The 25407-nt window shown below is 39.3% G+C and overlaps 1 protein-coding gene across 2 annotated transcripts in view; it reads right to left on the reverse strand.

The window, feature by feature from the left end:
- Positions 1-8955: 8955 nt before the first annotated feature.
- flrt1a (fibronectin leucine rich transmembrane protein 1a) overlaps positions 8956-25407 on the reverse strand; it is a 42202-nt gene continuing 25750 nt past the window's right edge. For both annotated transcript variants that reach the window (XM_067494758.1, XM_067494759.1), the window contains exon 3: positions 8956-17754. In XM_067494758.1, coding sequence (XP_067350859.1) covers positions 15632-17677 — 2046 coding nt within the window. In that variant the 5' untranslated portion in view covers positions 17678-17754 and the 3' untranslated portion in view covers positions 8956-15631. The remainder of the gene's footprint in view (positions 17755-25407) is intronic.

The following is a 25407-nucleotide window of genomic DNA, read 5'->3' on the forward strand; positions in this document are numbered from 1 at the left end:
CTGCTCTAATTACAAATCACAATATCATCTGCAAACATTATAGTCCATGGTGATTCCTGTCTAACCTCATCTGTCAGTCTGTCCATCACCAGAGCAAACAAGAAGGGGCTCAGAGCCGATCCTTGATGCAGACCCACCTCCACCTTGAACTCCTCTGTCACACCTACAGCACCTCACCATGGTCTTACAGCTCTCATACATGTCCTGCACCTCTTAAACATACTTCTCTGCTGCTCCAGAGGTCCTCATACAATACCACAGCTCGTCTCTTGGCACCCTGTCATACGCTTTCTCTAAATCTACAAAGACACAATGCAACTTCCTATGACCTTCTCTGTACTTCTCCATCAGCATCCTCAAAGCAAATACTGCATCTGTTGTTCTCTTTCTAGGCATGAAACCATATTGCTGCTCACAAATGCTCACCTCTGCCCTTAGCCGAGCTTCCACTACTCTTTCCCACAACTTCATTGTTTGGCTCATCAGCTTTATTCTTTGGCACCAGTACACTTCTCCTCCATTCCTCTGGGATCTTCCCATTCTCCACATTCTTATCAAATAAACTAGTCAGAAACTCTACTGCCAGCTCTGCTAGACACTTCCATACCTCCAAAGGTATGTCATCAGGACCAGCAGCCTTTCCACTCTTCATCCCCTTCAATATCCTCCTCACTTAACTCTTAGTAAGCTTTGCTACTTCCTGCTTCACACCCGTCACCTCCTCTATTCTCTGTTCTCTTCCATTTTCCTCATGCATCAACTTTTGAAAGTTCTATCTAGTTCTATCTTCCCATCACACTCCTGGCACTTGTTAATACATTTCCATTCTTATCTTTAATCACCCAAAGCTGCTGCACATCCTTCCCCTCTCTATCTCTCTGCTTCGCCAACCTGTACCAATCCACCTCTCCCTCCTTAGTCTCCAACCCAGCATACAATTCCCTAATTTCTTCTTAGCTAACCTCTTTCTCTGTTTACACCCCTGAACTTCCTCATTCCACCACCAAGTTTCCTTGTCCACTTTCCTCGATCCCTCTGACACACCTAGTACCCTCCTACCTGTCTCCCTGATAAAATTAGCTGTAGTGGTCCAGTCATCTGGAAGCACCTCCTGACCACCCAGAGTCTGTCTCAGTTCCTCCCTGAAAACTACACAACATTCTTCCTTCTTCAACTTCCACCACTTCATCCTCTGCTCTGATTTGGTCCTCTTCATCTTCCTTACCACCAGAGTCATTTGACACACCACCATCCTGTGTTGTCTGGCTATTCTCTCCCCTACCAATACTTTACAGTCACTGATCTCTTTCAGATTACAATGTTGACACAAGATGTCGTCCACCTGAGTGCTTCTCCCTCCTCTCTTATCTGCACCCTATGTTCCTGCCTGTTCTGGAGTAATTTGTTCCCCACAGCCATTGTCATCCTCTTTCCTCAAAGTCTACCACCATCTGTCCTTGTGTGGTTATGTCCTGAAGACTAAATCTGCCCATCACAGTTTCATCACCTCTGTTCCCTTCGCCAACATGTCCATTGAAATCTGCACCAATGACCACTCTCTCACCTCTGGGGATGCTCTGCATCACTTAATCTAACTCACTCCAGAATTTCTCCTTCTCTTCTAACTCACATCCTACCTGTGGGGCATAAACCACTCACAACATTGAACATCACCCCTTCAACTTCCAGCTTCAGACTCATAAACCTGTCTGATACTCTTTTCACCTCTAGAACGTTCCTCACAAACTCCACTTTCAGGATAACTACTACTCCATTTCTCCTCCTATCTGACCCATGGTAAAACAACTTGAACCCTGCTTCTAACTCCGAGCGTTGCTACCTTTTCAACTGGTCTCCTAAACACACAGTATATCCACCGTCCTTATCTGCATCATGCCAACCAACTCTCTAGCCTTTACTGTCAAAGTCCCAACATTCAAAGTCCCTACTGTCAGTCCTACACTCTTGGCTTGCTCTTCTCTCTGCCTACTAACATGCCTTCCTCCTCTCCTTCTCCGACCAACAGTTGCCCCTTTTCCACCTGCACCGGTGGCGGTCATTCTTATCCTGGGTGCTGACCGATCTGGTATGGTGAGTCAGACACTGTGTAAAATTCATAATTTTCATGTTTAATTTGGCATGAGTTTTATGTCAGGTGCCCTTCCTGACACAACCCTCTGCATTTATCCAAACTTGGGACTGCACAAGAAGACACTGGCTTGTGTGTCCTTTTGGTTGCAGTCCACACATAACAAGAAAATTGAATTATTATCGTACATTTTGTGTTCCAATCTCGTTTATAATCATACCCTTATACTTATTTGAAGCTGGATATTCACATTGAGATTTACAACTAAAAGGCAGCATATTTATCAGAAACGTCATATTTTAGCCCTACTCTATACAGCATTAAAATTAAAGATAAAATTATACTTAATTATACATTTACTTTTATTTCTTTGTTGTATTTATAAGTATCTTATAATTTAGGCATTCTGCAATATATATAGTGTAAAGAATGAAAAGAAAATTATAATCATATTCCAGTCACACTAATTTGTTCTTCAGATGCATTAGACTGTCACCTTTCAGTTTATGTTAAGCATTCACAATTTTCCAGCAGCAATAAATCCTCATTGTTTGATGAGGCTCTTGCCTTTTGGCACTTTCTGCTTGTATCAGACTGCAGTTAGTGTGTTTAGACAGCAGATGGTGCACAAACTCAAACGTAAGTTGTTAACCTTTAAGTTGGAGAACATCTCAATAAATTAAATACTTTGATACTCATTTGTAGCTGTGGGTCTTATGAGTTTATAATCAGTGCTCATAAGGGCCTATGAATTCTAATCATCAGATCACTCATGACCTACTGGCTTTGTCTTTATGAGCAAGATTTAAAGTCAGTCTGAAGGAGAGAATTATTAATATAAACAAGTGAAAATAGACAGGCATATACTTTAAATGTAAGAAATTACATAAAACCTTGGTCATGCTTCATGGTCAAAATAGCAAAAACAATTCAGGCCAAGTGGTTTAAGTTTAGAGAAATGACAGCCACGACAGCTTTCCATTCCGAATACGTGCAGTCTTTTAAAGATGCATGTTAGTGACACCAGTGTGTGCATGACACTATTTTGTCTTCAAAGCATTCACATGCTTTTGTGCAAAAATTGCAAAATAAGTGTGAGACCACCTCACCCCCAGTCGCAAATTGTTCTTTTAAGGAAAACAAGATTGCGCTTACACGATCCTTTCGTGAAAAAGGAATTTTACAGGCCTCAGTCATGACCAGGGACACCTATAAATCACTGAGAGAGGGTAAGGACATGTTGAAAGGGCATTTGAAACAAACTGCAAATATCAGACGGAAGGGAAACGTAAAGACAAATGACAGAGGCAGGGGAGGACAAATTAGGCCTGGAGCTGAAACAGCAGGGTCTGAAACACAGGAGGTTGTTTGGTTCAGGACACTGATTGATTGAGTCTGACACTATTTATCAGGTATCAGCTCTATCTTTGAGGAATATGTTGATTCAGATATGACTTGTGTAAGATATTACTTGTCTGAAGTTACTGTAAAAGGGACCTTCCCCAAATCAGAGGTGTGAGGAAAGTCCAGTGATTCTGTGGTGGCTGTGGTTTCAATACATTGTGGTTGTTGCATTTGCAATACTGAAGAAAAAGACACCAAGAAATTAAAAAAACTTTCACAAACACAGGCAGACACCTGCCACCCACAAGTTTAGTTTTTATGTGCTTGAAGAAGAAAATGCTTCTTTCAATAGTTCAGTGTTATCAAGGCCTCTGATATGTTTCCAGGGCTTGAGAAAATTATTTTCCAACATATGGTGTCGTTTCATGTTTAGATGACTTCTCTATAAGTCTTGCACTGATGATTTTCACACTTCATCTAATACACTGATATATGTTGTTGCTCCTAAGAGTGTTTATGAAATAGCTTTATTTATAAGGTTGGTTTAATACAGAGATTTCAGTCTTACAATTTATGGTAAAACATTGTAATAGGAAAGAAGAAATAAATATATAAATACTGGGAACTGTATTGGAAAGAAAATGTAACTAAAGAAGTAGGCCAATTAGGAAGAACTTACAGGCAAAAAGTGCAAAGGATGGAGACAACTATGTGCTGAACATCTTACTCAAATTATGCTGCATGAAATAAAAAGTTAATGCTGCAGCGAATGTAAAATCTTTCTTTAAATTTCGCATAGCAAATATATAATCTTGTCATTACAAATTAATTCATTTGCACCAATTCCTGTAGAAGACATTGTAGCAGGTGATTGTAAAGAAAATAAGAAATAAATGTACTATATAAATATTAAGTTCTGTATTATAAAGAAAAATGAAATTAGTGGAAAATAGTTTTAACAACCTGTAATTTAAGGGTGAAATTGTCATCAGTGATCACTGTCCCTAAAGCTGAAATTTTATACTTAAATTTAAGTTAATGCACATCTGTTTTTAAAAACAATATCACAGAATTGTTGGTGTACACATTTAGTGTAAATGAGTTGAATGCATTTTCAGTCAATAAATGATAATAAATAATAAATGAAACATTCAATGTTTGGTCCACACAAATTCCTGTTCTGAACAAGTGAAACTGGCTGTTGTCTGAGTGGAAAAATCTAAATTAAATAAATAAATAAAATGTGCAATGCATTTCAATGAAAATGCGTTTAGTTCTTGTTCCATGATCGTTTGGCGTATACCTGAAACCATCCCAGCCTCCACGGTGAAAACGTCTGTGTTTACTCTGTTTCACAATGAGGTTGAACTATGAAATCTTTGTATTTCTGCATTTGTGTTCTATGTGTGTTGTTGGGTTTTCTTTTTTCTGAGTTATAATTGAAAATGAAGCAAAATCAAATCCATGGCCATTACCACATCATCTAATTTGGAATGTAATTACACTGCAACTCCTGTTACTTTATCAGGATTGTGGCTCAGGAGCAAAGTCATCAGGCTTTGCTCTGAATGAAATTGGACTGACTGATTGATTTATGTATGTCAAGTGAAGGGCAAATAGATGGACACAAAGAAACCACACAGTGTGAGAGCAGGTCAGGGGAGGGGAGTTGCAGATATATGGCTGACGCGTAGACCCCCTGATAGGGGAAGGAGAGTATTGAATCAGACAGAGACAAATGGAGTGTGAGAGACAGAGAGAAAGAAATTCAGACATATGCCTGCTGACCTCAGCCGTTAAAAAAAATAAAAAATCAATACAGGGAAATGTGTGTTTGGGTGTGTGCTTGTTTGGAGGGAGGTTCTGTCTGTGTCGCTCCCAATAAAGATCAGAAACACAGTGACATTACACCAGCCCTGTCTGACTGCTCCCTGGCCTCCAACCTTTGCACATGCCTCTATTTAATTTCAGACCCTGTAATCTTATAACAGGCTGCGAGGTCTGGAGCACTTAGACTGTCCTCATCACTGAGCTCAGTGAGGAAAGTGGGCGATAAAGCATAAAACGTTACTGCTTCCGCAGATCCTGCATATAATGTTCATGTAAAGTGTATCTGAGCAAATGTTTGTCTTGTATTTCATGCAGTTAAATAAATAGGCCAAGTTAAATTCTGGTGTAAAGTAACACAACAGAAATCAATGGTTGCCTATTAGTTGCTTTATGTTCAACTGCCAGAATCTCTCTCCCACTCACTTTCAAACACACACACACACACACACACACACACAGACACACACAGTAGCTGACAGAAAAAAGACACCGTCATTTTCTTAAGAATAACATCTTTGACAGGTGTCTGCTGTAGGCCATGTGTTGCTCTGAGCAGCACATTTTCCAGTTCTGCAAAGTTTTATTAATCGACCAAAATGTGTTTTATTCAGCCCCTGTGAGTCTTATGATTGGTCACTCTTGCAGTTGATGTGTTTCTCCAGCTATTTGGGAGAAGCCCTACCATGGCATTATTCAAGTGGAAAGTACAATTTCAACCAGATTGACCCACCGTTAGATTATCCAGACTCAGGAAAGACAGACAGAATGTGGCGATATCACCTCAGTGATCAAAAAATTCAAAAAAGAAAAAAAAAGATGCCTGTGTCCTTTCTCTAAGATCAAGGCATAAGACACCAAAATAGCAGCTAGGCCAATAGGAAGCATTGCCTGGTGTTTACAGTGGAGTTTCAGCCCTAAAGGCAAAAATAAAATGCTCCAGCTGAAAGGGAGTGTAGGTGTGCAGAGGATTGAGGCACCCTCCCTATCCCAGCTCTGAGCCGGTATTGGTTCTCCGGATGGTTCATTATCACTCTTAACTTCTCAATAGGCCCACTTCAATTAACAGTCAGTTAAAGTAGCACTTACCCTTATCTGACCTCTTAGTGTCAGATAAAAACCTTTAGAAGATGTCACTAAGGACAAAGAAAACTGCAAGTAGGATGGTGTTTTGAATTACTGACGGATTACTAACAAAAAAAAAGGACAGAACATTTGGGTGAAGCAAGCACCAAATGCCAAGGTTCACAACCAGAGTCTGATCTGTCATTGTGTTTAGACAGCAAAACTCTTGGGTTTTGTTTAAACATTAAAAAACATTGCTTTGTAGTGATAATTACTGCTATTTTGTCTGAGAGTCAGGATCTCTTCGTAACCCAAACCAAGTGCTATGAGACTCTAAACAGACAAAATATTAATGCTGAAGTCACTACCAGTAGATTTTCTACTGCAATATACATAGAAAACCAGTACATTGTCTGTAACAATCTGCAACTAGGTGATAGAAGTACTCAGATCATTTCTTTAAGTAAAATATCATTACTACATTGAGGAAATACTCTCTTATAATAGAAATAAAAGTTTTCCATTCCATCCAGAACGTTACTTAGGTAAAAATACATAAATACATAATAAAAGTTATAAATTATTATTAATAATATAAATATAATAAATATAAATATAAAATAGTTGGGTTATAATTGATGTTGCAGATGGTAATAATAAAGCTTACTTTACAACCTATACACTGTTTTGATGATCATTATTTTACTCTAATAATTACAATATCAAATAGTTTAGTACTGAGTAGCATGGGAATGTCACACAAAAGATTAATGAAATCAAACGTATTAAGATGATTCTGAAAAGTAATTGTATTTTTCCAGCTGTGGAGCAAAATCACTGAAATCAACTCTATTTTAAGCATTAATTAGGCCAGATAAATCACATTGCTATCTGTTTATCTTGCTCCTGAGCACTAAGCTTGAATTGTGTTTCTTATCTTGTAAGCACACAAGTATAAAAGACAATCACTGCTTCCAAAAATTGCTTTTTGTAACATTAAAAACCCCCCAGTAAATTTAAATTGGCTTCCCAATGTTTTATTTGGCCATCCTGTCTTTTCATCCAGACAGAATTAGTCACTAAGGCCTTTCTGTTGCTGAAGGAGTGTACTGAGTCGCTCTCTGAAAGCACGCTGACCTGCTATCAGCATATTCAGCTGCTAGGTTCTGTGCCTCTGAAACACCGAAATCTTTGCCACAATTGTTTCCTGTGCGTGAAGATGAAGAAAAAGGAAACATTAAATTGATACATGATCATCATGTTGACTGCTTTGCTTTGCTGTGTCTAGTCTTAAATGACACAAGGGGAGAATGCTGAGCTTTGCTGGCTCTGTAGTTTGATATAATGTCCAGCAGCTGTCTGTGAGTCAGTGGACCATCTGTGATTCACTCTGCCAGTGACTCTGGCAGGCTAAGTTTATCTGAGCCCAAATTGCACTTGACCATTCAATGTCAAAATCCAGTTAAAACATCAAAGTCATCTGTCATGCTAAAAAGTCCATTCACTGGTTCATTCTTCTGTCCGTGCACTGTGATGCGTAGAGAATAAAGGATGGGAACCAAAGCCAGGAAGGATACAGTTGTTTTTAGTGCAGAGGCTGACGGTGATTTGATCTGAGTAATGGATATGTTCAGTCATAGAGGAAGGAGATGAACCATTAAAGTGATTTGTCAGTAGCACCTACCTTCGAGGTGTTTGATCACAATGGCTTTGTCGACAATTTCAGCACACCACTCAAATCTCAAACGATTCAAAGTGAACACTCCACTGGATATGTTTTGGACAGAAAATAACTCTTGATGCAAAGATGAGTACTCACTGTGAATTTGTCATAACCATTTCACTGAGTAATAGCCTGTTCATCTCCAGCAAGACGTCTGAAAGATTGAACTGTTAAAAGATGTATGTGCTTTTTTAGATTACAACAAATGAAAGCTTTCCCAAAAAAAAAAAAAAAAAATGTGAAGAACAGGCCAAAAGATAAAACTAATTTTTTAAATAATTTTTCAAATGGAAACTAATTGCAGATCTCACTTAGATATCCAGTCAGTGTCAGCGATGAGAGATGACGTTTCCGCCAGATCCAGCAAAACACAGGTTGCTCTTTTGAAACTATTGTTAATTTAGCTTTATTGATAAATGTCTCCTGCCAACATTTTTCTTTTGATAGGTTTGTGGCTTTCTTTCTCTTCTTTTTTAACATTTTGCATAAATAAGAAAACCTGACATGATTCCTGCAATGTTAGCAAATGCAAATAAATGTAGAATTTAACAAGACATCTGTAACAGTATTTTTACATAAGTCATGGGATGAAGGCATACAGAGGGATGAGGGTAGACAGAGGGTAACAGTTCAGTGGGTCTTCTACACCCTTCCTGAGTCCTCCAGTATTTTCTTTTCAAGTTTAATAGGAGCATCGTCCCCATCTTAGTTTAACATCTTAGCTCGATAGCATTTATTTAGCCCTTAACATAAATTAGCTACAGCTGAGGTTGATGGGAACGTCATTAGTTTTAACTTGGACAAATTTAAGCTTTTGTCTGAGCCACTGACCCATGCATCAAATTAGCCAGCTTGGAACAAACGGATCCCAATGCTTGTACCCAATCACAGCAAGAAGACACCCTTTGACAAAATATTTATTTTCCCCACCCAAGGTGACACTTGGTCCAACAAAGTAAGTTTTTTTACAAACCATTTCAAGGAAATCATTTCAAGGGGACATCAACACAAATGATGATGTTCTCCTGCTAACATTGACGTAGGCTAGCTCAATAACTTTTAATGAAACACATAAGAAACACATAAGATCCTATTTATGATCCTATTTATGATCCTATTTAAGATCCTATTTATCTGACATGAAAATGACATGAAATCACATGCTGGTTTGGCTGTGGGCATCATTTATAGCAGTGGTTCTCAATTCTGATCCTCGAGTACAGCTGGCCTGCTTGTTTTCCAACTTACACACAGCGGATCACGTGGATCAGCTATTTTCATTCAGTCAGAAGCTGGAAGATATTATTTCATTTTGTGTTTCCCTACTTCATCCTCATCTAAGATGATATCTTCCAACTGCTGAATGACCAGGGACCAGGGCGGAGAACCACTGTCTACAGGTCCATTTGTCATATTTAACAGTGATGTGCTGATGACACAAAGCACCAACTCATTTTTCTATAGAGTAGAGCAGATCACTTCATTTGTACTCCATCATTTTATTTCATTTTTACCCTGGCCATGCACACATACTTACAAATACAGGCAAACATCGCAGAACCACCTTCACCTTTCCACACATGTCAACTCCTGTAGTCCTAATTGTAGAATTGAAAGAGTTTCCAAGTGTCCAAGTTGTGCAAAGTCAACCTGCATGGAAATAAGCGTTTTAGTTTTATTAAGTGGCTCCTGCACAATGTATTTACTATTGAGTCCATCCTGAACAACTGCATCAGTGAAATTGTTTTGATCTAATTGTAAAACAACTCAATGTAATTTTATTCCAGTCTGGAGCACTACCTTCGTAATTTGAACCACATCAGTGTGATTACTGCCACTTCAGAATAAATAGCACACTTCATACAGATGTTAGAAGAGCACCTACAATAGATTTGTGCCCCAACAAATTTGACTTTGATAGTACTCGGATTTAATCCACTCTTAGAGAAAAATCTCTCCCACCTACGCAAAGATTATGTCTCAGTTTCTCTCCTACACTAAGTAATTAGAAAATAAAAAGAATGCAAGTTTAATATTAGCACTACATCGCGGAAAAAGATATGGTATGTCTGCAGGGTAAAGCTGAACACATGTCTGAGAGTCAGACCAATCTGCCTTTATGTCACTTCTATTTGGGAACCTATGCAGCTGTACTGATAAACCAACATTACATATAGTATTTAGAGGCCAGCTGACAACAAAACAAGTTCAAGAGCATCTACTGTAAATCTGATGTACAGCACTGATCTCCTTCTTGCTACAGTCAGATGAGTAAGCTCAAGCTAACAAGCTCAGTCATATCTCTTGGGTACAAGGATTATGTCTGGTTTCCAATCTGCAGTTGTCTAATTGCTCATAAATACCAACGATATCGGTGCATTGCCAGTGTCAGGAGGGCAAAAGGAAATGTAACATTTTAAACTTCCCCGTGGCTTCGTCACAACTGATTCTTCAACTTTAATTTCCCTTTTTCATTTATTTGAATAATTACTTAGGTGGCACAGAGGGAACTGTTGAGTCCTTGGGTAATGGTCCTTATGTAAACTGCACAGCATTCTGGGTATTTACATGAGATTCTGTCCTTACTATTTTAGAACAAGAGAAAGAAAAGGACTTTATTTGATCTTTAGTAATGTCTTTTTGGCCCAGATTTACTTTTACTTCTCAAAAAGAAAAAACTTAGTAATGGGTTTGGGTTGATTATGGTGCTTACACTTCAGAGAGACACTAATACAGTTGGTCTCTTTACTGGTACGGATTGTGTTGTGAGTGTAGTCAGTGCAGTATTCTCCTCGGGATCTTAGGGGCCCAGATGATACAATCCTTCCAAAATCCATTCAGCATTATATTACGCTTATCCAAGATTATCAGATTGCCAACTTATCAACCCTTAACTGTTGAAATCTTGGAAAAACATTATTAAACCATCTGCATTAGAAACCAAGCGAGCCCATCTGCTGTGTGACGCCTCAACAGCTCCCACAGCCAACATCTCTATGATCTCTTTCTCAATATCCCTCCTTTGGCCCCATTTCCAATATTGCATTTTTCATATTTCATCCCCTTCGCCTTTTCTCACTCTGCACGATGAGATTTACTGGAGACAGTCTTAAATCGTCCAGGAGTGAGGCAGGAAATAGGTTAGTGCACAACCTTCAGGTCACAGTTATTTGAGTTGTGATCCAGCTGGCCATGACAATAGGATACTCTCTCATCTCTGTGAGTACAAAAGGTGCTAGAAGAAGGGGAGTGCACTGTCCAAGACCAGCAGAGACATACAGTATGTTCTGTTAGCTGTAAAGCCTTTCTGTGACCAGAAGGCCAAAGAGGGCTTTCACCTAAACAAAGGGTGCAGTGTTTGAGGAATCATCTTTCTTAAGCGTGCTTTTTCATTTAGTTCCACTTTACATATCCCATCTTTACACTCGTTGGAAACGGTGATCACTGACAGATGCTTCAGTATCTTCAAGGTGAGGTTGATCCAAGTTAGTCGCTTCTCGATCATTTGACTCTCTATTGCATTCTTTAAACACTGTCCAATTCACAATGAGCAGGTAAAAAATACTAAGCAGCAAAACCAGATATATGAACTTTTTTGAAATCCCATATATTCTTTACTTTAAAAACTAAGTGCCTACATTACCCACATTACCAATAAACGTGAAAGATTTAGGTGTTATACTTTGATTGTGATGTCTAACAGTGGAGTTCCCCTTTAGAAACTGAATGGTCCCATGGAAAGAAATACCTGCAGATTTTACATGTACTTGTATGTATTATTCTAAGCACGTTTTACTTCAGTGACATCTGGCCAGGATCAGTAGATGTGCTAGAAAATGTTAAGACGTGAGAATCTTTGAGGCTCGCTTTAGGCTTTTCACTACAACTCTGACAAAAACAGTATGTATAAACTTTATTCCTATCACCTTTGAAATTAATTAACTTGCTCTGCATTGACTCACAGCTCCAGCATGTTGAAGAGAGTCTAATCCAATCAACTTCTGTTGCTCTGCTTGGGGAATTCAGCTGCTGTTGCAAACAGTTCACAATGCTTTGAAATAGCAGTTACATTGTTGATCTGTGGTGATACTCATTAATTCTCCCACAGTCCTACAACACTCCCATGGGGCAATACAGTAAATAAAAGGCAGCACTTTGCATTTCTGTGATGATCGTACTGTATATGACATGGCAAGAAATTCAAGTTTCATTAATGGAGGTAAATGAAATCAAACTAAGCAAAAGAGAAATGGAGTAACAAAAGGGGAGTAATTCATTTTGTGTTTTAACATTTTGTACTCTAAGTTCATAATCGGCAGTTCTTTCTAAAGCCTTATTAATCTAACAGTCTCTATTTCAGACCACAGACGTTAGGAATAAGCTTTTCCATGATGGCCAAACACAACATGACTGTGGCTGCACAAAAGGCTGCCAATGGATAATCCATGTCTACTCAATCAGTATTCACTGTTGACAAGCAAAAGGGTTTTCATGTGAGGCATTGTTTCTGAGTGTACAGCTTGAAGTGATCGTTTTCAGGCACAATAGCACATTATAATAGTGATAGTACACTTTGTTGTGTGCCTTTTTTTTTTCGTTCTAACACATCAGTTTTACAAGAGATGTTAATTTGCACTTTCACAGACAAATGTGAGTATTTGCACACACATACAGAGTAATTTAACCTCTCATGAAAGTCCCATTTTCAGGGGTTTCTTAACTATTGTGGTGTAGAAGTTTACTTAAGGGCAGTGTCTCCACACTGTGCCATTACTGTTAGGTGGTAATACATTAGATGCAACGGATCCTGTTTCTGTGTTATATTTTCTATAGACCCCCAAAAGTCAGCATCTTTCCCTTGAAGTGTCATACTGGCACTTAATAACATAATTGGGCTAAAAAAACAACCCATAACACCTTGTTACACTTCATTCAAAAATATTATATAATAAATTGTCTCGTATTCAAGCAAATATGATTAAAAAAAACTTGTACTAATTTGTATTAACAACGAAACAACTTTGTTTTTCTTTAATAAATAGACAAGTAACTGAAGGGTAACCAGCTGATGCACAAGCAAAGCTTTTCAAGTGAACTGGATTTTCGACCCAGCAGAGACTGATTAGTCTATTTTATCTCAAGTGTTTTCATGAAGTTGTTCATTTGGAGTTGAGCTCATTTACACCTCGTGGTGTCTCAGGATGCATGTACACGTAAAGTCACTGAGCAGGAAGCAGCCTGTTGACTCTTCTTTGCTCCATCTTTTAACCTCAGCTGGTTTTAAGAGTCTGGCCTCAGGCTGCAGTTAGCAATGGTTTATCCCAGCACTGCTCAATAAAATAAAAACAATGTGTAGGTTTAATTTATTTGCACATTTGCTTTTTGGGATAGAATTTTATCCCCAGTTCAAGAATGGGGTAGAACAAAAATGTCTCCTGAGGCATGAGGTGAAATGACAGGTTGCAGTAATAACAAGATTATAAAACTTTTTATTGATCCCCTCTGAAGATGAATTCATAAAGCAAATTCCACACATATCTCAGGTTCACATAATTTTTTTATGCAAAGTTATGGCACCATTACTTTCTATAATTTTCACCAGAAAAAATATTCATGTGGCTGTGGCCATGGTTTTATTTATACAAATGATGAGGAAGTATGCGTCATGAAGAGACCCACCATAAAATAGCAATTACACTACATTAACATTCCCCAAAGCAGAATGAGTTGGGCCAGTAAGATGGTGTTTGTTTAGGCTAGTGATTTTGGGTGTAACATAAAATATACATTCCACTGACATATGGTCTGATACCAGTGTAAAACTCTGGTGGACAGAACAGTCAAGGAAGCACAATTGGGTTCCCCTTTGGAAGCAACACAGTGGTAAACAACTGATGGACGATGTTAAACCCAAGGGAAGGAAAGCTGAATAAGAATAACAGATTTATGCATGGGTGAACTCCACTGCACCACGGCCATCAATTCTGCATCGTTCTCAGTGCCTAGAGATGTTTCTTCACCCTTCGTCTCCCCTGCCTGTCATTACATTTATCCCTGTTCTCTGCTAAGTGCTAATACATTTACATTTTTAGTGCTGCTCAGTAATAAAATAGGTGGACTGAGTGGAGGCCTTTAACCATTGCTAAAACAAACATCAACGACCTTCCCTCAGTGAGGAGTCACTCCACCTCCAAACTCCCCCACCAGTCCATCCACCCACCCACAGCTTGCCCCACAGTGCAGGTCAACAGTGTTGCGGTTCGAGTCTCCTTAGTTGCACTCACAGTTCTCACCCTCATTTTGAAGTTCATTCACAAGAGTCTGCCTCACACGGGAGGTTCCACATTATTATTTAGTCCATTTCAGATTCTCTGTGAATGTCATCATCGTTTTAAGAATATGGAGGAGACATTTCACAACCAAGAGTCACCAACTGAAGTCACACAGGCACAAAATGGGAAAGAAGAATTGTGGTCGGTCTCTACTCTCTCAGTGAACTGACATGTCTTTTGGTTCGGTCTAATTTTCCACATCCATATTATAAACAATGTTTCAATCAAAGATTAACTCTGCTTCATTTAAGAAAACTTTTATATGGAGATATTTTCTTCTCTTTCATATTTTGCTGTTTAGATGAACCAGATCCACTGCTGTCATCAGTAAGGGCAAACATGAGGATCAAAATTAAAGAGGCATTTCAGCAGATGCAAAAACCATCACACAAGGATCAAAATGAATAAAGAAAGAAAGCTGTGCAGGATTTGATTACTAAACAAACCACTGACGAAAATAGCAAAGCATTTTTCAAACACAGCCCAGACGGTATCTAAGTAAATTATCTACACGCTTGTGCCACACCTCCTCTGATGCAACACTACAATATCGATGTCAGGTAAATGACCTCAAGAGGTATGACCAAGGCTGACTGGCCCTGATAAGATCTCCAACCTGCAAACTAATGGATAAGGTAATAACAAGCTTACTTTAAGACAAGTGGTTATTGGATCATTTGAAATAGAACAATTCACAGCTTCACAAAGCCCTTTCCTTGGATAGCTGGTAGGGCACATCAATATAGTTGAGGCATTTGGAACAATGAGTTGATAAGACTACATACTGTTTATGAACAGTGAGCAGGAAACGAGTACCAAAAATGTCTGTTTCTCATCATTTCCTCATCCATTTTGAATTGGCTGCTGTGGCTCCCATGTGTGAAAGAGGAACTCTCCCTGTACCTATGCTAAGTTTGACCTTTCCACAGTTGATACATTCTTTGCTTACATGTCACAGGGAAAGAGCAGAGAAACCATACACAGACCATTACTAAGATGGTGAATAAACAGTCAGCTGTGCATTTACACCTGGGGCATTGGCTGCTGCTTCCTGCAGTGAACTGTTTCCACACGGTTTCAGTTTCAGGTAATCACTTACAGTACGTTCAGTGCAGCGAACAGCAGGTAATTTGGAATGGGTGACCAGAAGAAAAAGGCACAGAGGGGTGCTTCTGAAGTGTCCATGCGAAGGGAAATTGTGCATCTATACAGTTTACCAAAAACACTGTGAGCAGGATTGGTTACAGTACATCATGTGTAACAGTAGTCTATATCTGGGATTCCTCCTTCTCTGTAGCCACGGTTGGTGCCATGTCCTGCGTTAGAAACATGGTTGGTACCTTTGTACAGGCCAGTGCCATTGGAGGGAAATATGGTATGAATGATGTAATCCTCCCGAAGCGGTTTAGGCTGAATTGGCTGGCAAGCCGCCATAGGTGTCATTTGGAACCCCGTTCCACGAATCTCCAAAATTGTATTATCCTTCTTGGTGCCTGACTCAATGTAATCATCGTAGGCTTTGCTTTTTCGGGAGTTGCTCCGAGTATAGTGGTCACGAGAACACAAATGTCCAGTCCTGTGTCCATACCAACAGAAGATACCAAAAATAAGAGCCAAAGATACAATAGCAGTAGCCCCACCAATAATCGCTGCCAATGGTAACATTGGAATTTGCTGTGAGCCTTCATTGTCCTCTTCTTCCACTGGGCTGACGTCTGAAGTTTCGGCTTTTGCGCACACCAGAGCTTCATCGGAGTCAGCATCTCCGGAAATGGTACCTCTGTTTTCTGAACTGGCAGGCAGTGGCACCATGCAGATGATATAGCTGGAGCCTGGTTGCAACGAGGTAAGCAGGTATTCTCTACGGTCACCCCGGACGAGCGTCTCTGTGATTGATCCCATGGCGCTGCCCGTTCCCAGTCTGAGCCAGCTCAGCCTGAAGGAGGAGCTGGGCTGGGCCACGCTCCAGGTAACGCGGACACTGTTGTGAGAGAGAGCCTTCACATTGAGGGCCAGGCTCTTACCCACACCACTGCTGCTTAGAGTGTAGTCTAAGCCAGAGTCAGGAAGCCCCAAACCAGGTCGCTTTGAACGGAGGGTAAAAAGTGACCCCTGTGGAGGGGTGTGGGTCGTAGAGCTATCGACTCCACCTGCACCTGTTCTGTCTCGTGTCCCCGCTGTCCTCACCACCTCACATTCCTCCATCTCACTGCTTAGGTCTGTCAAAGCCATGTCTCGCACTCTGTCAGGTCCATGGCAGATGAGACCTCTGACAGTAATGGAGTTACCGCGAGCATGCAGCCAGTCATACAACCAACGCAGGTTACAGCCACAGTGCCAAGGATTGCCTCGCACCAACAGCTGACCAAGGCTTTCCAGGTCTTTAAACAGTCCCCTTGGTAAGGTAGTCAAGTTGTTTCCGGACAGGTCAAGCCTCTGCAGTCGGCGCATGCCATCTAAGGAACCACGTGGCATATGAGTCAGTGCATTGTCCTGTAGAGACAGACGCTGCAGATGGGCACTGGGAAGATTGACAGGTGGGGTCTGGAGGGAATTACGGACTAATGACAACTCAGTCAAGTTAGAAAGTCGGGAGAATGTATCATCAGCAATGCGCTGGTTTGCCAAAAGGTTACCATCCAAGACAAGACATCTAAGTGAAGTGAGGCCTCGAAAGGCATGAGTTGGGATAGTGGAGATTCTGTTGTCATCCAGACGCAGTTCTTCCAGAGAGGCAGGGAGTCCTGAGGGAATGCTAGACAGGTGGTTGCGTGAAAGAAAAAGCAGCCGCAACCGTGGGTTGTCAGCAAATGCCTGATCCTCAATGCTGACTGTGGAAATAGAGTTGTCATCCAAGTGTAGCTTCTCCAGCAAGGGCATCCGAGCCAGTGCACTTCGAGGAATGGTGCGGATGTTGTTGTCCTGTAAATGTAGTTCACGTACTGATGGTGGCAGGTGCATGGGAAAATCATCGAGTTCATTATCATAGAGGTAGACCACACGAACAGCAAGATGGTGCTCCAATGAGGTGGGCAAGCCCGGGTTGTTTATGTGGTTGTTTTGAAGGTAGAGAACAGATGCAGAAGGAGGCAGTGAGGGGATGGAGTTTAGGCCACGATCATTGCAGTAGATAAAGTCCTCATCACACCTGCATACAGATGGGCATATGTCCCTGTCTCCAATATACCCTTGTATCGTGGCTGCAGTGAACTGAAACATGCCAGCATGTAGTGTCAGCCAAAGAAAGAGCAGGAAGACCCGAGCCCGCAGTCTGAGCACACGTACGGGTGCCATCATGTGAACATATACACTTTTGTGATTCTGTGGTTATTCCTCAAATCGCTGCAGTAGGCTGGAATCCTGTGACCTCCACCCTGAGGGGAAAAAGAGAAATTACAGTCAGCACTGATGCAAAAATTATTTAGCTGAGGGTCACAGGTGACAAGACATAAAGTTAATTAAAAACAACTGTACTTTCATATTCATTCATTTAACCTAAACAATATTATAAACTGGGGACATTCTACAGTTACTGTATATCTAATCAGAGTGTACAGAGACATTTTGTATTTAAAAAGCTAATAATATCTTGATTAGGAGCTTGTTCACACATTGATGCATCTGTGAGGATTCCCATCCCAGCTTCCCCCAACATTTTGCCAAAATAACTGCACAGCCAGTATTTAGTGTGTTGAATTAGCAACAGTAATTCAAGATTAGAGAGAGTTCTGAAGCTAAACTTTGACAACTATTTAATTTAAAGAGGAACAATTCTTGGAATTGACTAATCCAATCATACTTTTAGAATTAAGTTTGTGCAAAAGTATAAAGCCTTGAGAATATGCTCCACTTCTAAATTATGTAAGAGATCTTGAGAGGCTCCATAACTCCATTAGGAGTTGCCAGCAGGTGGCTGCATTAGCTAGACAGACCTGAAGATACTTTTCATTATCAAAAAGGAACAACATGTTTTAGCTCAGAGACATCAACTTCAACAGCTAAATTCTCATCAGGCGAGTGGAACAGCACTGGGCACTATAACAATCACGACTTCTTAATTTCAGTCGTTTCAAATTTAAAAAGTACAATGAACCAGCAATATAAAGACAGGAACTGTAGACGAATGTACTGTAGATTATATAACAACAATTGTGCTGTGGGAGTCTACATAAGCTGTACTCAGAACCTGATTGGCACCGTGATTTGTGTTGTTACTAATTAAGCCTGAGATGCCACAGCAGTAAGTACAGTATTGACTACAGAGATCTGGAAAACTGGTAAATTGCAGCACCCTGTCAGTGACAACTTGAGTCCATCACACTCCTCAATAACCAGGCTATTAGTCAAACTGTTAAGACCCGCACAGCAGCAAACATAGGCTTTAGAATTGATTTCTTCACAAATCCAAGGTAATCTGCTATAGCTGGTCGGCTCTCGTGCAGATTACAGGACTCCCAGGAGTGTAAGTTGGACAGCACGTTAATTACCCAAATGAATGATGACTCTGCTGGGAGTCAGCTTTGCGGAGTATGTATTTGCAAACACAAGTCTGTATGTACTTATGAATTAGCAAAATATTGAATATTAAAACAGCTAATTTTTTTGGCTCCTGTTTAAGTGTAATGAATCAATGTTTTAAAAAATAACACTTCAGCAGTCGTTCAGCTGTGGCAGGCCAGGGTTCATTAAATTGGAAAGTCTACCATTTGACAATCCACATGGTTAAAATTCCTTTAATGTAGGTTAGAGTTATTCTTCACTGAGAGATGACTCGAGTGTTAAAAATTCACTATTACTAAATGTTAAATTTCACTTGTACTTAAAGGTGTAAATACCAAGCCTAACTAACCTTTATACACATCGGTCACAACCTTTCGGTGCTTAAAACAATACGCAGACTACGGCAAAGTGTGGTTTGCTAAAATACAGCATAAATATTCTTATCAACATAACAATAGAAACAATGAAAGTGGTGACAAATTCAGAAAGAGTATATTTGCAAAAAAAGGTGGTATTACACATGGGATTGAGATTTGCTAAAAGTAAATTTATATTTTGGCTTTATTATTTATAACTTAGTTGCTCCCGGTGAGTTTCCATCGTTGTACGAGTGTGTTCGTGTGATTGTGAGTGTGAATGGGTGAATAAGAAGCAGTGTCAAGCGCTTTGAGAGCCAATAGGTAGAAAAGCGCTATATAAGTGCAGACCATTTACCATTTACCATTTACTTTATTTTTGTTACATTTTAAAGATTAGGAATATTTTTTAAGAAAAAAAGTTTATTTCAATTCATCAGATCATCTCCATTGCCAGCGCCACAACGTATTCACATTCACCATAAACTATCTATGGCTTTTTCCCACAATTCAGTCCTCTTGACACACCAAAGTGGTGTCACTTTTACTTTCAGTGGAACCTGGAGAGTAAAATAATTAAAAATTTAAATTTAAAGAGCTGATATGTCTGTTTGATGCAGTTTGATATCGATTTGTTTTATGACAAAGACAACTATACACTGTACTCTGATATTAAGGTTTTATGAGTCTATGTGTGTGTGAAAGAGTAGTGCTAAAGAATGGATGACTTTTGAGTCCCAGGAGTCTCAGTAGTCCTCTTGAACACTACAGTATTTGGGTCAGTTCTTTAAAAACAAGAAAGATGGGGTGTAAGATTGAAGTGGTTCAGAGAGCCAGAGGGATTAACAGAGCATATTGAGCTGTGATTCTCTGGATTAAGCAGGTGCTACTGAGAATGACAGACAGATATTTCAGGATTTTTCGCTGTATGGCTGCTCATTTTTCTTTCTCAATCAGAGAGTGATATAAAGAGTGGTCTTTGTGCTTGTTAATGTTTCTGCTTCAGAGCTACTGTGTATTTGTCTGTTCATCCATGATCAAATTGCAAACATTAACCCATATGTGGACAATCTATATGGTGACGGTCTACATTTCTGTAGTGGGGAGTGAAGCAGGGATGTAGGGTAATGAGTAAGGCAGACAGCCAGCCGCCTCAGGCTGAGTTCAGTACACACAGCAACCCCCAATCTAATACGGGAACCCAAGTCTGGATCGATTTACATAGAGAACATATTGGAGGAAAGAGCAAGAGGGACAGAAAGCAGCTTTGAGCAAGACCTTTGAATCCCATCTCCCCATTAAGTCTCCCACAGAAGAATAGGACACGAAAATCTGGAAAACTGGATTTTGGTTGAAATCCACTTTACTGATGGCAGGCAAAAAGATAATAGCGGCCTACAGCTTATCTTTCATCCCACAGCCTTGGATCGTGTTTTAGATTTACAGATTGGATATATGAAAAAGATGACATGAAACATAATGGCTATGGTGACGACAGAAATAAATCAAGGCATCTGAAATAGAAAAAAATAGGTCAGATGAGCACAGGCTATTCATTTATGGTTGATCATAAATATTGTTGTATTCAAGACCATGTTTTTGCAGCAATGTACTATAATCTTTAACCTTTTAAAACATGGACACAGAAAGTAGAATTAAGCCTCTCACATAAAAAATTGGTTAACACAACAGAGGAAAAACAATTCACTCGATTCACAATTTGCTTACGAAATCAGCATATTTATTGCCACTTTTGTGTAAATTTAATACACACTAGTGTAATGTGGTGTTAGAAATATCTTTACTTATCACCTGTCTCATCTTTAAACTAAATGAGTCCTTGCATTTGTGGCGCTTAACAAATTATAATTGTCAGTTAATTCATGCGTTAATAAATTACAGTCCCTTTAAAAATACAACCACGATTCCAATAAAGTTGGGAAAATGTGTAAAACGTAAATAAAAACGTTTATATATAACTATATGGTGTCACTAATGACATCATCTGTACACAGACACAGATCACAAGCACACATTACATAACACAAAAAACTAAACTGAAGAACCCTTGACTGACTCACACCGGTGATGTTTACCATTGTGTAGTATCCCCTCTTCATTTAACAAATGCCTGGGAAGTGAGAAGACCAGTTGCTGGAGTTTAGGAGAGGAATGTTGTTCCATTCTTATCAGCACCAGTTCAGCACCCAGACTCTTTACTGGGAAGTCATGCTGTTGTTATGGATGCAGTATGAGGTTAAGCATTGTCTTACTAAAATATGCAAGGCCTTCCCTGAAAGAGACGTTGTCTGGATGGATGTGTATTTTTCAGCAGTGATGGTGTTTCTCCAGATGTGTGAGCTGCCCACGCCATAGGCTCTAATGCTCCTCATACCGTCAGAGATGCATGATTTTGAACTGTCCGCTGATAACAAGCTGGATGGTCCCTCTCTTTAGGCTGCAGGACACAACATCCATGTTTTACAAAAAGAATTTCAAATTTTGATTCATTTGACCACAGAGCAGTTTTTCATTTTAAATGAGCCCAAAGAACACGGGGGGCATTTCTGCATCGTGTTCACATATGGCCCTTCTTTGCATGATACAGCTTTAACTTACCTTTGTGGACTGCAAGGCGAACTGTGTTCACAGACACTGATTTCTGGAAGTGTTCCTGAGTCCATGTAGTGATTCCCAGTAGAGAATCCTGCCTGTTTTTAATGCTTTGCCATCTGAGGGCCCAAAGATCACATGCATCCAGTTCTGACCTTTGGCCTTGAGATTCCTCCTAATTCTCTGAATCTTTTGATGATATTATATAATGTAGATGGTTGGATCTTCAAAGTCTTCGCAATTTTACGTTGAATTTTACATTCGCAATTTTACGTTTTCTGAAATTGTTCCACAATTTTTGGGCGCAGTTTGTCACAAATTGGTGAACCTCTGGCCATCTTTACCTTCACTCTGCTTCTCTGAAATGCTCCTTTTATACCTAGTCATGTTACTGACCTGTTGCCAAGTAACCTAAGTTAGATGCTCCTCCATTTGTGTTTGATTTGTGGCAATTACTTTCCCAGCCTTTTGTTGCTCCTGTTTTTTGTTGCCCCAAATTTTATGAGTGTTGTGATGCTGCTTTCAAATTAATTTAATGTTCCATGAAATGGTAAAATTTCTCAGTTTCAACATCTAATATGTTGTGTATGTTTCATTGTGAATAAAATATAGGTTCATGAGATTTGTAAATCATTGCATCGTGTTTTTATTTACGTTTTCACATATTCCCAAATTTGGAATTGGGGTTGTATATTATCTTCTTTTTCCTTGAAAACATTCCCTGTGAATATGCTATAGCAGCAGATTAAATAACAAGTTAAAAGCAAAATAAGTAATAGATTTCCTTCCACATTAACTCTTTTTTTCCCCTTGGTTCATGCACCAATTTCCTGGCTTGAAGGAGTGATTGGATTTGCACTGAGCATTTTCTCATATCAGCTGGTGACATAAAGAACGCAGTGTGGCAGATATGTGGCATCTACTGTATAGTGATTTGTGATTTTCAGAAAATGGTGTTCTTGTATTTGTCATATCGTCTACATTCATTCAAATTAAAAATCCTTTTTTTTAATCTGTATGTGTGTGTCTGTGTGTGTGTTATGACGGATTACAAGTATGAAAAAAAGAGGGTCAACACAAACAGATTAGATTCTCCAAAAACATGCATGAAATTTGGTTTTAAGAAGGTGCATTAAAATAATAATAATAATAATAATAATAACAATTACAAATCACACAGTTAAAATGATATCCACATCTAAGACATTGACATTCCTAAAAAAGCACATTTAGAGACTTTTTTGCATTTTTGCATTTGCTTGCCCTACAAATATAAAAGATTTTACATACATCTTACATCTCTTTAATATAATTTAGAGTTAATAAAAATGATGAGGAATAAGATAGAAATAAACATCTAACCTACAAAATCACAGTTTAAAATTGTATCAAATATAGTTTAAAAGCATACTGTGGGAAAGTAACAGAGATATGGAGTGTTTCACTATACAGAGCTTGGGATTCATTCAGGGAGGTTTTGTGTGCTGGTGGGGATGCAGCTCACAGGCCCCAAAGTGACTTGATATATAGCTCTACAGCACTATAACATGTTTTATCTTTACACCACTACAATATCTACTGTCGTGCCACCAGTCTAATTCCCTGTCCTCTCCACCGCAGCTGCTGCTGCCCCTGAATTCTGTTGCCTCCATGTTTCTTTTTCAAGCTCAGGACAGCAAGATTACAGGTAAATCCTTTCCGCGTTGCTAAAAGCACTGCAGCTCTTTACAGCAATGTTCTCCTGCATTGTGTGCAAAGGTAAGAACAAATCTTATATGATGCATGATGCTTTGAGAGGGCTATGTTCAAAATGTGCTCAAAATGCCAATCGTGTTTAACAACGTAATCCAGTAGAATTCCCCACAGTATTACAGTAATGAAAGAAGTCATCCTTTCTCAGCTCGAGTGAAGAGGTTTATGTGAAAAAAAAAATTGTTAATAATAGTAAATCAATAAATAGTTGTCTTGCGTAAGACAAAAAACTATTAGCTTTTTAGCCAGACTAGCACATTGCACCATACTGTTTGCATAGAAAAGCCTGTCTATCTGTAAGGCTGAACTGTCAGAAGCCCCTTCTGACAGATTTATTTGTCATATATATACTGTAGGTTTGTGACCAAACAGAGTTTCCCAAGCTTTGGGTGTCTGTTGCTAGTCTTAGTATATTAAGATGCTAAACTAAGACGACGAAAATGTTAATGTTTACCTCATGTATGGTAGCATTATCATTGTGAGCATTGTGATACCATCCACTGTTGCAATAAACGACTGACATGGCTCTGGATTTTATCCGTGAGGCAATTTAAAACAAAGGTCTCCATATCTATTAGGAGGTTTGCTGTTCTGACACACTGGTGAATGAAGCAGTGAGATGGCACAAGCTCAGCAGACCAGCTTGCAAATAAACTTTGTTGTGTCAGTCTGTGTCAGTGGTCATAATACAGTCTTTGATCAATGCATCACTGCCTTCAAAAATCATTTGCACTGCTTCTAATGGTCCTGTTTATTTCAGTGGTGTTGGCCTTACATAAAATAGAGGAAAGTGTTTATTCTTAAGAAGGGTTGAACTTCTCAGTTTAGAGAAAACATCCTACTTGATCATTTTAAATGGAACTTATAAAGGCAAATTTATCTTTTGCCTTAAAGTCAAGGAGTCAGGCTGTGGCTGTCACGCTTCAGCTAGGTCTCTGATTGGATTTTTTTTATTTGTGAGAAAAGGAGAGAGGGAGGTTGGTTAGCGTAATTGGTTAAATTTGAATTCAAGCCTGACAACTTGCAATGTGAAGAGAGGGCTGTGGGAGGCCCAGGCAACTGAGTCACAAAACAACGCTGTGCTTTCAGGCCAAAAATGAACCTCTACATCAAACAAACAACAGAGGAAAAAGAAAAAGATAACAGCAGTGGAAAACCTCTCTGTGTCAGTGACACCTGTCCGGGGACGTCAGCTGATGTCGGCTATACTGATGGTCCAGCAGCCAAGAACAGCTGATTATGTCTCTAAACAGCGAGTATTATTTTGATATATTTAACAATAGGTGGGTAAGGTAATTTTTGTGACAGGCCTACCTGTCACAAACTTTTATTTTTTTACTGTCTTCTGCAGCGTGCAACATGTACACACGTTCCAATGTTAAAGCTTATAGCAGCTTCTCTCTTCCTTTATCTCCCTATATCATGCAAAATGTGCTTTATTTTAAAAAGTCCTAATACACCATCCATGCAGAAATCATAAAGAGACTAAATAGTCTACTATCACTTTTAAAAAAAAAAAATCAAAAAATCACATCAGTAATGCAACTTAATGCAACTATTAATTACAGAGCAACTGGCCAAATCTACTTTCAGGAAGCATCTTTACATCGAACTGTACTTGTGACTTATAAGACAGTGGTGTATGCAGGCTGGATTTTGATAACAATAAAGTAAATATAGAAGCAAATACAGTAAGCTATTTTCACATTTGGACTGTGTTCATCTTTCACCATATGAGAAATCGAAGTGGATAAACAGATACAGGCCACCTCCAGGGCTCAGAAAAGATCCTCTGCAGTGTATGCT

Source organism: Channa argus, chromosome 24 (assembly GCF_033026475.1).
Source record: "Channa argus isolate prfri chromosome 24, Channa argus male v1.0, whole genome shotgun sequence".
Classification (NCBI taxonomy): domain Eukaryota; kingdom Metazoa; phylum Chordata; class Actinopteri; order Anabantiformes; family Channidae; genus Channa; species Channa argus.